General features: G+C 42.3%; 1 protein-coding gene across 3 annotated transcripts in view; it reads left to right on the top strand.

The window, feature by feature from the left end:
- Positions 1-13,374, top strand: part of CLTCL1 (clathrin heavy chain like 1) — a 114,533-nt gene that overhangs the window by 15,900 nt on the left and 85,259 nt on the right. For 2 of the 3 annotated variants that reach the window (XM_050746025.1, XM_050746029.1), the window contains exon 2: positions 437-644. In XM_050746025.1, the coding sequence (XP_050601982.1) occupies positions 437-644 (208 nt within the window). Of the gene's footprint in view, positions 1-436; positions 645-13,374 lie in introns of those variants that run through there. The other variant, XM_050746026.1, reaches the window with a different exon arrangement.

Genomic DNA, 13,374 nt, shown 5'->3' on the forward strand with positions numbered 1-13,374 from the left:
GAAACCAGGTTTTGTGTTTCCTCCCCTTTTCCCTTCTGCTTCCCTCGCCTTCACCTCTCCAAGACCGCCTTCCTTCCAAAGCTCTCGTCAGTGGTGGGCTTATCTGTGACACCTTATCTGATGGTGTTCTTTGGGAGTTCACCCCCAACTCATCTCTTCCTGTCTGTCTCACTTGTGGCATCCTTGACACTGCCTAGTGTCATCCTGCACATGTCTTATCTCCACTGTGGGTTGATCATCCCCTTGAGAACTGATTCACAGGCTTGGGTGGATCTATTACAGGTGTAGAAAAGCAAGCTAATGTTTGCTTCAAGTGTTTACCTAATGTTAACTTTTTTCTAAATTTTATTTAACTTCTCCTCCTCCTTTGCTGTTGGCTAGGGTCAATCTATTTCAGAGGAAAAAAAAATTAATCAAATGCTTTTTTTCTGTTTAGCTCCAAAACCTTGGAATTAATCCAGCCAACATTGGGTTCAGCACACTGACCATGGAATCTGACAAGTTCATATGTATCCGAGAGAAAGCTGGTGAGCAGGCACAGGTCACGATCATTGACATGAGTGACCCAATGGCTCCGATCCGACGGCCTATCTCTGCAGAGAGTGCCATCATGAATCCGGCCTCTAAGGTGATAGCTCTGAAAGGTAAACCTGATGGGATTGTTAGAAAGGAATCTTATCTCACTTTAACTGCTGTGTTACCTTAAATATTCAACAAGTGTCACTAAGCTCATGGCAAAGTGTCATCAATAGTATTCAACTTAATTCCAAAAGTTTTAGCAAAAGTTATATTTAGTGTGCCCTACTAAGAGGCCCCTGAGCACCAGAGCTTCTCGGTAACATCACCCACAGTGCCAGACACACCAAGAGGAAGAAAATGCCCAAGCCTTTGTCTTCATGCGACTAGGAACGCACAACAGCACTGTGCATGTTTCCCAGGAAGGCTGTGTGGCCCCCTTGCCCGAGGGCCTGCTGCAGTGGTGCTTCCAGTTATCCGACGATACAGGCTTGGGGGTTTTCCTCCTGTGAAACACATCAATGGTAGAGGAGCTGATAATTAATAAAATTTCACTACCTTGAAATCAGGGCATCTTGGGTGCTTAAAGCCTTCTAGTTATCTCGAAAAATACAGAATCTTCTTATATTGCCTTCATTTGGGAAATAAAAGGATTATGTATGCAGTAAACTTAATGTTTTATGTGAAATGCATTATCACTTACTTTGAAAAGCAAAAACCGGGCCAGCTGTGGTGGCTCACGCCTATAATCGCCGCACTTGGGGAGGCTGAGGTGGGTGGATCACCTGAGGTCGGGAGTTCAAAGACTAACCTGACCAACATGGAGAAACCCCATCTCTACTAAAAATACAAAAAAATTAGCCGGGTGTGGTGGTGCATGCCTGTAATCCCAGCTACTCAGGAAGGCTGAGGCAGGAGAATAGCTTGAACCCGGGAGGTGGAGGTTGCAGTGAGCCGAGATCGTGCCATTGCACTCTAGCCTGGGCAACAAGAGCCAAACTCAATTTCAAAAAAAAAAAAAAGATAAGCAAAAACTGTTTCTGGACCTAAAATTTGTGAATGCCAAATATTAGCTTTACCTAGGCTTCTATTTTGTTACAGAAGTAGTGTCTACTTGGTCATTTCAGTAGATAGAAGGACATCTGGAAGTTAAGACCTTTCTATTTAAAAAGAAATAACTGAAATTCTTTTATTTGAAAGGATCTTTGGTCTATTACCAACCCTACCTTTTCCCTTGTAATCTTGTCAAAGTAATTATTTTTGAACATATAGTATAAGCAGTATAAACTATTTTGGTTAGAAATTATTGCTATTCTGGAATATTAATGTTTCTTTTATCTTATCTTACTTTGTCACTTATCCCTTGGCTGTTTTTGATGGAATATTTGCCTTGTGGCGTTGCCCTTTTCTGCATTTTATGTTGTTGTAGTACTTAAAAAAATATTTGTAGAGAAGGGGGTCTCACCGTGTTGTTCAGGCTGGTCTTGAGCTCCTGGCCTCAAGGGCCTCTCAGAGTGCTTGGATTATAGGAATGAGCCACTGTACCCAGCCTTGTTGTTGTACTTTTGCGAGACCTTATTTAGCATGTTGTTTGCTGTTTAGTGTTCTCAGTAGGTCTCAAAAATGATCTGCATTTTAGTCTTCCTGGTTTTCTGGTACAGTTCTTTCTAACAATGTGCAGTGTGGAGCTCCTAGGGTGTGTGTGTGTGTTCTGGTGTGGAGTTGGGGAGTAGAGAGAACGCAGTGGTTAGATATTGTCAATCCCTTCCAGCCAAAGACCACCAGGAACACACTTGCAGTTGAACAAGATGGGTTTATTGTTGCAGTGGGAGAGAACACACGCCATGGGGAACTGGGAAGTGTCTCGGTAAGAAGGTGGTAGAGCCTTTTATAGGATTTGGGCTTTGGTTGGATGATGTAGGGGGTAATCTAAGGAAGCAGGGGTTTGCTGTGGATTGGATGCTGGCAGCAAGTGGGGGTAATTTTTATGATTGTGTATCTCAATAAATCTTATCTATTAGGGAGGGAAGACTAGAGTGAGATTAACGCTCTAATGGGTAAAGAAATAGCAGTCACTTATTTTAGCTGAAAGAGAGGGGTGTTGGTATTTTGTGAGTTGCGCAGTAACCTTGTTGTTTCTGTGCTTGCTCTGTCTCACTTGATCATGGTCTCAGAGGGCCCTTGCCTGAGGCTGCTGTTCTCCAAGGTGGTTTATGTCCATCAGGAGAGCAGCATGGCCTTGCTGTGATTGCCAGGCCAGCTTCCAGGTGGCAGGGGCTGCTCCTTTTTATTTTTATTCTTAATGGTCATATAAATCACTTCAGCTATAACATGTTGAGTCCTGTTTTCTTTTGTGTAGGGAAGTGTAAGGCTCTAGAACCAAAAAGAGACATAATTTTAAGGTTTATCTTATTTATTTATTTATTTTTTGAGATGGAGTCTGGCTCTGTCACCCTGGCTGGAGTACAGTGGCGCGATCTCGGCTCACTGCAAGCTCTGCCTCCCGGGTTCACGCCATTCTCCTGCCTCAGCCTCCCAAGTAGCTGGGACTACAGGTGCCTGCCATCACGCCCGGCTAATTTTTCTATTTTTAGTAGAAACGGGGTTTCACCGTGTTAGCCAGAATGGCCTCCATCTCCTGACCTTGTGATCCACCCGCCTTGGCCTCCCAGAGTGCTGGGATTACAGGTGTGAGCCACTGTGCCTGACCAGCTTTATCTTATTTTTACTGCTAATTCTGTAGCAGTCAAATCTCGGATCATTGTAGTACAAATCGTAGACAAGTGGAGGATGTACAGTGTGTTTTCAAGGCCATATGCCCAAATGAGCAAACTGTCTTTGAAGAAAGTTGTTCGTATAGTGATTGGTTGATGGAGATGATTGATTTGCAGGTGAGCTCCGCAGAGTCCTCTGCGGTATCACACACCTTGACTAGCTCCTAGGATCCAATGCAGAAATACAGGGTGTGGGGCCTCACCTTGTATCTCACAGATTTTTCCCATTTTGGCTGGTGAAATTTTGTGATTGGAAAGGGGCTCATGAAGCAGCTCTCGGACCTCCTTTTACAAAAAGGGCTAGGCCAGGTGGCTCATGTCTGTAACCCCAGTGCTTTGGGAGGCCAAGGCGGGAGAATTACTTGAGCCCAGGAGTTCAAAGCTGTAGTGAGCTATTATTGCACAGAGCAGGGCTAACCCATAGGCAGGGTGTCCACAGTAGCCACAGACACACTTTTACCCATCAGATCTGAGAACTCACTCACCATCACCAGAACAGCAAGTGGGACGTCTCCCTCCATGATCTAATCACTTCCTACCAGGTCCGTCTCCAACATTGGGAACTACAACTGGAGATGCGATTTGAGTGGGGACACAGAGCCAAACCATATCACATTACCTTTTCAGTATTTATATGTATTTCTTTTTACAAACTTTACCTTTTTTCTTTTAATTTTTAGAGGTAGATGGAGTATAGGCTAATCTAGTGCCTGTGTGGAGAGTAGGCACTGAGCTCAGTGGGGGATAGAGGAGGGGGAATGGTACCCCCCGAAGGCCCCCTCCTCACCTTGACTACTTAAGTCTGACCTGAAGTGGTTCCCAAAGAAGGTTGGTCCTTTTTTGGTCCTTTTTGTGATGCTGAATATTTTGTGCCTCATAAACACATGTTCATTTAAACCAGGCTAAGGACAGCTTGACAAGTTTTCAAGCTAGAGGAAATTTCCTCTGTGATCTAAGGCTGCTTGACACTAAAAGGTACCCCCATCCTGGCAGTGTACCACCAAGAATTTTTGGTCCAGATTTTTTTTTTTTATCTTTCTTTGTCTTCTTTTTTCAAGTATAATTTACATACCATAACATTCACTCTTTCTAAGTGATTTTTAAATTCATAGAGTTGTGGAATCATCACTACAATATAGTTTTGGAACATGTCTACCACCCCAGAAAGTTTCCTCTTGCCTGTTTAGAACCATTCCCACGGCTGGGCGCGGTGGCTCAAGCCTGTAATCCCAGCACTTTGGGAGGCCGAGACGGGCGGATCACGAGGTCAGGAGATCAAGACCATCCTGGCTAACACGGTGAAACCCCGTCTCTACTAAAAAAAATACAAAAAACTAGCCGGGCGAGGTGGTGGGCGCCTGTAGTCCCAGCTACTCGGGAGGCTGAGGCAGGAGAATGGCGTGAACCCGGGAGGCGGAGCTTGCAGTGAGCAGAGATCTGGCCACCGCACTCCAGCCTGGGTGACAGAGTGAGACTCCGTCTCAAAAAAAAAAAAAAAAAAGAACCATTCCCACTCCCACTCCTACTCCTGGCCCTAGGCAGCAACTCATCTGCTTTCTTCCTCCACGGATTTTTTTGTAGATAATTCAAATAAATGGAATCATACAATATGTAGTCTTTTACATCTGGCTTCCTTTACCTAGCATAGTGTTTTTGAGGTTCATCCATGTTGTAACATGTATCAGTAGTGCATTCCTTTTTATTGTCTAATAGTGTTTCATTATATGGATACGCCACATTTTGTTTTCCCATTCACTAGTTGATGGACATTTGGATTGTTTCCAGTTTTTAGCTATTAAGAATATTGCTGCTATGAACATTCACTGACAAATCTTTGTGTGGACATATTTTCTTTGTTGTTATTGTTCTGCAATTTCTTTCTTTCTTTTCTTTTTTTTTTTTTTTTGAGACGGAGTCTCGCTCTGTCACCCGGGCTGGAGTGCAGTGGCCAGATCTCAGCTCACTGCAAGCTCCGCCTCCCGGGTTCACGCCATTCTCCTGCCTCAGCCTCCCGAGTAGCTGGGATTACAGGTGCCCGCCACCTCGCCTGGCTAGTTTTTTTTTTTTTGTATTTTTTAGTAGAGACAGGGTTTCACCGTGTTAGCCAGGATGGTCTCAATCTCCTGACCTCGTGATCCACCCATCTCGGCCTCCCAAAGTGCTGGGATTACAAGCGTGAGCCACTGCGCCTGGCCTTTTTTTTTTTTTTTTTAATTTTACTTTAAGTTCCAGGATACATGTGTAGAACGTGCAGGTTTATTACATAGGTATGCATGTGTCACGGTGGTTTGCATCCCCTATCAACCCATCATCTAGGTTTTAAGCCCTGCATACATTAACTTTGTCCTGATGCTCTCCCTCTCCTCGCCCCCCACTCCCCTGACAGGCCTGGTGTGTGTTATTCCCCTCACTGTGTCCATGTTCTCTTGTTCAGCTCCCACTTATGAGTGAGAATATGCGGTGTTTGGTTTTCTGTTCCTGTGTTAGTTTGCTGAGGATGATGGCTTCCAGCTTCATCCATGTCCCTGCAAAGGACATGATTTCATTCCTTTTTGTGGCTGCATAGTATTCCATGGTGTATATGTACCACATTTTCCAGTCTATCACTGATGGGCATTTGGGTTAGTTCCATGTCTTTGCTATTATAAATAGTGCTGCAATAAACATATGTGTGCATGTGGACATATATTTTCATTTCCCTTGGATGGAGTAGAATTGCTGTATCATATGATAAATTTGTTTAGTTTTTTTTTTTTTTTTTTTTTGAGATGGAGTCTCACTCTATCACCCACCCAGGCTGGAGTACAGTGGCGTGATCTTGGCTCACTGTAACCTCTGCTGCCCGGGTTCAAGTGATTCTCAAGTGCCTCAGCCTCCCGAGTAGCTAGGATTACAGGCACCTGCCATTGCACCTGGCTAATTTTTGTGTTTTCAGTAGAGACAGGGTTTCACCATCTCGGCCACGCTGGTCTTGAACTCCTGACCTCGTGATCTACCCCCTTGGCCTCCCAAAGTGCTGGGATTACAGGCATGAGCCACCACTACCGGCCTGTTTAGCTTTTTTCTTTTCTTTTCTTTTCTTTTTTTTTGAGAAGGAGTCTTGCTCTGTTGCCCAGGCTGGAGTGCAGTGGTGCTATCTTGGCTCACTGCAGCCTCCACCTGCCAGGTTCAAGTAATAATGCCTCAGCCTCCTGAGTAGTCGGGACTACAGGTATGTGCTGCCACACCCAGCTAATTTTTGTATTTTTAGTAGAGATGGGGTTTCACCATGTTGGCCAGGATGGTCTTGATCTCCTGACCTCGTGATCTGCCCGCGTTGGCCTCCCAAAGTGCTAGAATTACAGGCGTGAGCCACTGCACCCGGCCCTGTTTAGCTTTTTAAGAAACTGCCCAGCCGGGCGCGGTGGCTCACGCCTGTAATCCCAGCACTTTGGGAGGCTGAGGCGGGCAGATCACAAGGTCAGGAGATCGAGACCACGGTGAAACCCCGTCTCTACTAAAAATACAAAAAATTAGCCGGGCGCGGTGGCAGATGCCTGTAGTCCCAGCTACTTGGGAGGCTGAGGCAGGAGAATGGCAGGAACCCGGGAGGCGGAGCTTGCAGTGAGCCGAGATCGCGCCACTGCACTCCAGCCAGGGGGACAGAGCGAGACTCCGTCTCAAAAAAAAAAAAAAAAAAGAAACTGCCCAACTGTTTTCAAAAGTGACTGTTTCATTTTATATACCCATCAACAATGTATGAGAATGCCAGTTTCTTCACACATCCATGCCAACACTTGATATTATCTTTTTTATTATAGTAATTCCAGTGGTTGTGTACTAGCATTTTGTAGTTTTAATTTGTATTTCTCTAATGCCTAATTATATTAAATATCTTTTATTTTTAAATATGATTATTAACCATTTATATATATTTTCTGAGAAGTGTCTATTTAAATCTTTTGCCCAGTTCTTTTTTTTTTTTTTTTTTTTGAGACAGAGTCTCACTCTGTCGCCCAGGCTGGAGTGCAGTGGCTGGATCTCAGCTCACTGCAAGCTCCGCCTCCTGGGTTTACGCCATTCTCCTGTCTCAGCCTTCCGAGTAGCTGGGACTACAGGCGCCCGCAACCTTGCCCGTTTTCGTATTTTTTTAGTAGAGATGGGGTTTCACCGTGTCAGCCAGGATGGTCTCGATCTCCTGACCTCGTGATCCGCCCGTCTCGGCCTCCCAAAGTGCTGGGATTACAGGCTTGAGCCACCGCGCCCGGCCACCCAGTTCTTAATTGGGTTATCTGTCTTGTTATTGAATTATAAGAGTTCTTTATATATTCTGAATATACATTTATCAGCTATGTAATTTACATATATTTTCTCCCAGTCTGTACCTTGTCTTTTTATTCTCCTAATGACATCTTGTCTTAGTCTGTTTGTGCTGCTATAATGAAGTGCCTGACGCTGGGAAATCTATAAAGAATATAAATTTATTTCTCATAGTTCCGGATGCTGGGAAATCCAAGATTAAGGTGCTACCAGATAGTGTGTCTGTTAAGGGCTCCCTCTCTACTTCCAAGATGGCCCCTGTTGCTGCATCCTCTGGAGGGGAGGAACACTGTGACAGAAGGGCGAAAAGAAACCTAACTCCCTCCATCAAGCTCTTTTATAAGAACCTGGGGGCTTGCCTCCCAAAAGGCTCCATCTCCCAACACTTGGGGATTAAGTTTCAGCATGCATTTTGGAGAGAACAAAAACCATTCAAACCATAGGATATGTTTTGAAGGGCAAAACTTACTAATTTTGATGAAGTCCAGCTTACCTATTCTTTTTTTCTTTAATGGATCATGCTTTTGGAGTCATAGCTAAGAGGCTTAGCCTATGGTTTTGTAGTTTTAATTCTTTTTTTTTTTTTTGAGACAGAGTCTTGTTCTTCTTGCCCAGCCTGGAGTGCAGGGGTGCAATCTTGGCTCACTGCACCCTCTGCCTCCTGGGTTCAAGTGATTCTCCTGCCTCAGCCTCCCGAGTAGCTGGGATTACAGGTGCCTGCCACCATGCCTGGCTAATTTTTTGTATGCTTAGTAGAGATGGGGTTTCACCATATTGGCCAGGCTGGTCTCGAACTCCTGACCTCAGGTGATCCACCTGCCTCAGCCTCCCAAAAGGTTGGGATTACAGGTGTGAGACACTGCGCCCAGCCCAGATCTGTGTCCATTCTTGTACTGATTACTTGATAGTTGTAGCTTTATGGTAAGTTTGAAGTCAGATAGTGTTGGTACTCCAACTTAGCATTTTTCAAAATAGTTTTTTAAACTCTTTGAAACGAGATCCCTTGAATTGCCACTTCAGTTTTGGGTTTAGTTTGTGAATTCCTACAAAAATCCTTCTGGGGCTTTGATAGAGATTACATTGAATTTATCAATTTGGTAAGAACTGCTATCTTGACGGTATTAAATCTTCTAGTCATTTAATGTCTCTGTTTATTTAGATCTTTAATTTCTTTCAGTGATGTTTCGCATATTCAGTGAGCAAATCCTGTACTTCTTTGTTAAATTTATTCCCAAGTATTTTATTATTTTTTGATCAGACTTGTTTTCTTAGTTGTATTTTTGGATTGTTTCTTACTAGTATATAGAAATAAAATAAGTTTTGTATATTTTTCTGTATCCCATATACTTATTAAACTTATTCTTGTAGTTTTTAGTGGATTCCTTGGCATTTTCTACATACTGTATCATGTTATCTGTGAATAGACAGTTTTACATCTTCTTTTCTAATCCAGATTCTGTTGGTTTCAACATTGCATTGGCTAGAATACCCAGTAGAGTATTAAACAGAAGTGACAAGAACAGACATTGTTGAATTATTTCTGACCTTAGGGGGGGAGTTTTTAGCCTTTTACAATTAAATATGATGTTGGCTGTGGATTTGGGGTAGATAAATCCTTTATCAAGTTGGAGAAGTTCCCTTCTATTTTCTGTGTCTAATGAGATGATCACATGGTTTGTGTCCTTTATTCGTGTGGTGTATTACATAAATTAATTATTGGATATTAAGCCAACCTTGCACTCCTGTGGTAAATCTCTTTTGGTCATGGTGTATGGTGGTTTTTTTTAATGTTGGATTTTGTTCACTAATATTCTAAGGGTTTTCTGTTATTTTTATCATTGGTCTGTAGTTTTCTTTTCTTGTGATGTCCTTTTGTGACTTTGTAATTAGGCAAATGTTGGCCTTAGAGAATGAAGTCCTTCTTCCTCTATATTCTGAAAGAGTCTGTGAAGGACTTATTTCTGTCTTCTTTGAGTATTTGATAGAATTCAACAGTGAAAGCCTTCTGGTCCTGGGGTTTTCTTTGTGGGAAGATTTTAAATTTCAAATTCACCTTCCTTACTTGCTGTGAATCTGTTCAGATTTTCTGTTTTCTTGTGTCAGTTTTGGTAATTTGTGTCTTTCTAGGAATTTATCCAGGTTATCTAAGTCTTCTAGTATGTTGACATAAAATTGTTCATAATATTCCCTCCTTTTAATTTCTTTGGGGTTGGCAGTGATGTCCTCTTTCATTCTTAATTTTGATAATTTGTGTCTTCTCTTTTTTTCTTGATCATTAACCAAGGTTTGGGTTGAGCCTTGTGGCTCATGCCTGTAATCCCAGCACTTTGGGAGGCTGAGGTGACAGGATTACTTGAGACCAGAAGTTCAAGACCAGCCTGGGCAACATAGGGAGACCCCATCTCTACAAATTAAAAAAAAAAAAAAAAAACTAGCCAGTGTGGTAGTATGCGTCTGTGGTTCCAGCTACTCAGAAGTCTGAGGCTGGAGGATCACCTGAGCCTAGGAGGTCAAGGCTACAGTAAGCTGGGATCGTGCTGTTGCACTCCAGCCTAGGTAACAGAATGAGACCCTGTCTCTAAAAATAAATAAATAAGATTTGTTAGTTTTCTTGATTGTTTTGAAAAACCCTACTTCTGGCAAGGTGTATATAGGCTGCTGCAGGAACATGTGCACAGCTGCTTACCATGTGCCTTTCTTGTTAAAATGTAGCATACCATTTTAATTCTTCTGAATTTTTCTTTTTGCTATTTTGTGTGTGTGTGTGTGTGTGTAGTGGTTGCTGTAGGGTTTATAAAATGCATCCTAACTTACTACAAATGATTTCAGATTATTAACTTCTATTAAAATGCAGAAATTTCACTCCAGCATAGCTTCATTTCGTTGTCCCTCTGTTGCGCTATTTTTATCTTTCATATATATGAATATATAAAATATATGAAAAGAGAGAAAATAAGATGCATCTATATATGTTATAAACCCAATAACCTATAGTTTTATTATGGTTTTATATGATATTATTTAATGAAATTAAGAGAAATCTTTATACTAACCAACATTTATCATATCCAGTGCTCTTTATTTCTTTTTGTGGATTTGAGCTCCCATCTTAGTTCAGTCTCATTAGAAGTCGTTTACCATAAGCTGTTAGTGCCTGAAGACAGTGAGGGTTTAACATTTACCATTTTAACTAGACAGCAAAACTACATCACACCTAAATTATGTCCAAAAGCAGTTGTTTTATAAATTTATATAGTTTAAACTTAAGTTTATAATATAGTTATAGCTAACTTTAGAACTGTTTTAAGGCAGCAAACCTTTATCTTACTGATCATGTGTTTTGGATATAAATTGCATCAAATTGTGGCTAGGTGCAATGGCTTGCACCTGTCATCCCAGCACTTTGGTAGCACAAGGCAGGTGGATCACCTGAGGTCAGGAGTTTGAGACCAGCCTGGCCAACGAGGTGAAACCCCGTCTCTACTAAAAATACAAAAATTTGCTGGACATGTTGGTGTATGCCTATAATCCCAGCTACTTGGGACGCTGAAGGAGGAGAATCGCTTGAACCCGGGAGGCAGAGGTTGCAGTGAGCCTAGATCGCCCCATTGCACTCCAGCGTGGGCCCCAAAAGCGAAACTCCATCTCAAAAAAAACCAAAAAAAAATTGCATCAAATTTGGTTGTTCCTTTTCGTGAATTCAAGAAATCATCTTAATTATTGCTTGGGTGTAACATGACATCATTAAAGACTGTCTTTTAGCAACAGCAGCCTTATTTCTCAAATTGTGGTTAAAAACCAGTTTTGCTGATTGATGATAATATTGTAATAATATGAGTTGTTGCGTAGCTTGGCTGGCTAACTAACTGGATAGTCAGATTAACTCTTTTTTTCTAGCTGTGTAGCTCAGCTAGATTTAGCTTTTTTTGAGGTAAAAAGCTAAATCTGTGAGTAATTCCGCTATTAACACGAGTGTACAGATGTGTTTTTGAGAACCTGTTTTTAATCCTTTTGATTCTCTACCCACAAGTAATTGACTGGGTCGTATCATTATTCATTTTTAAATTTTTTGAGGAACTGCCATCCCTTTTCTATAGTGGTTGCACTATTTTACATTCTCAGTAGTGCACAGTGTTCTAATTTTTTCACATTCTTGCTAACACTTGCTATTTGTGTTGTTTCCTTTCTAATAGTAGTCTTTTTTTTTTTTTAAGAGACTGTAACTTCGAACTCCTGGACTCAAGCTATCCTCCCACCTTAGCCTCCCAAGTAGCTAGGACTATAGGCATGCATCACCACACCCAGCTAATTAAAAGCATTTTTTCTTTGTAGAGACAGGGTCTTGCCATATTGTCCAGGCTGATCTTAAACTCCTGGTCTCACGTGATCATCCCATCTCAGCTTCCCAAAGCGCTGGGATTACAGGTGTGAACCATCCCACACAGGTCATTTTTTAATTGGAGTATTTGTGGTTTTTGTTGTTGAGTTGTAGGCATTCTTTATATATTCTGGATATTAACCCCTTGTCGGATATATTATTTCCATATACAGGCATACCTTGAAGATATTTTGGGTTCAGTTTCAAACTACGACAATAAAAAGAATATTACAATAGTGAGTCACATGAATTTTTTGGTTTCCCAGTGTGTATAAAAGTTATGTTTATACTATGCTGTAATCTATTAAGCGCAAAATAGCATTATGTCTAAAAAAATGGATTACCTTAATTAAGAAATAATTTGGCCAGGCACAGTGACTCATGCCTGTAATCCCAGCACTTTGAGAGGCTAAGGCGGGTGGATCATGAGGTCGGGAGATCAAGACCATCCTGGCTAACACGGTGAAACCCCGTCTCTACTAAAAATACGAAACCAAAAAATTAGCCGGGTGTGGTGGCGGGCACCTGTAGTCCCAGCTACTTGGGAGGCTGAGGTGGGAGAATGGCAAGAACCTGGGAGGTGGAGGTTGCAGTAAGCTGATATTGCACCACTGCACTCTAGCCTGGACGACAGAGCGAGACTCCATCTCAAAAATAAATAAATAAAAATAAAAAAGTAATAATTTCTGGCCAGGCGTGATGGCACATACCTCTAATCCCAGCACTTTCAGAGGGCAAGGTGGGAAGATTGCTTGAGCCTAAGAGTTCAAGAGCAGCATGGGAGACAATACAGTGAGACCTTATCTCAAAAAAAAAAAATGCTGGGGGTGGTGGTGCATGCCTTTAGTCTCACCTACTCAAGGAGGCTGAGATGGGAGGATAGCTTGAGCCCAGGAGTCTGAGGACTGCATGTCAGCCTGGGTGACAGAGAGAGACTCTGTCTCAAAATAAATAAATAAATAATCTATTTATTCCTAAAAATTGCTTACCATTATTAGCCTTCACTGAGTTGTAATCTTTTTTTTTTTTTTTTTTTTTTTTTTTAAGACGGGGGTCTCTCTCTGTTGCCCAGGCTGGAGTGCAGTGGTGCGATCTTGGCTCTCTGCAACTTCTGTCCACCAGTTTAAGGGATCCTCCTGCCTCAGCCTTCCGAGTAACTGGGATTACAGGCATGTGCCACCATTCCCAGCTAATTTTTGTATTTTTAGTAGAGACTGGGTTTCACCATGTTGGCCAGGCTGGTCTCGAACTCCTGACCTCAAGTGATCTGCCGGCCTCGGCCTCCCAAAGTGCTGGGATTACAGGCGTGAGCCACTGCTCCCAGCTGTGAGTTGTAATCTTTTTACTGGTGGAGGGTCTTGCCTTGATGCCAGTGGCTGCTGATTGATCACAGTAGTGGTTGCTGAA

The sequence above is a fragment of the Macaca thibetana genome, chromosome 10 (assembly GCF_024542745.1).
Source record: "Macaca thibetana thibetana isolate TM-01 chromosome 10, ASM2454274v1, whole genome shotgun sequence".
Classification (NCBI taxonomy): Eukaryota; Metazoa; Chordata; class Mammalia; order Primates; family Cercopithecidae; genus Macaca; species Macaca thibetana.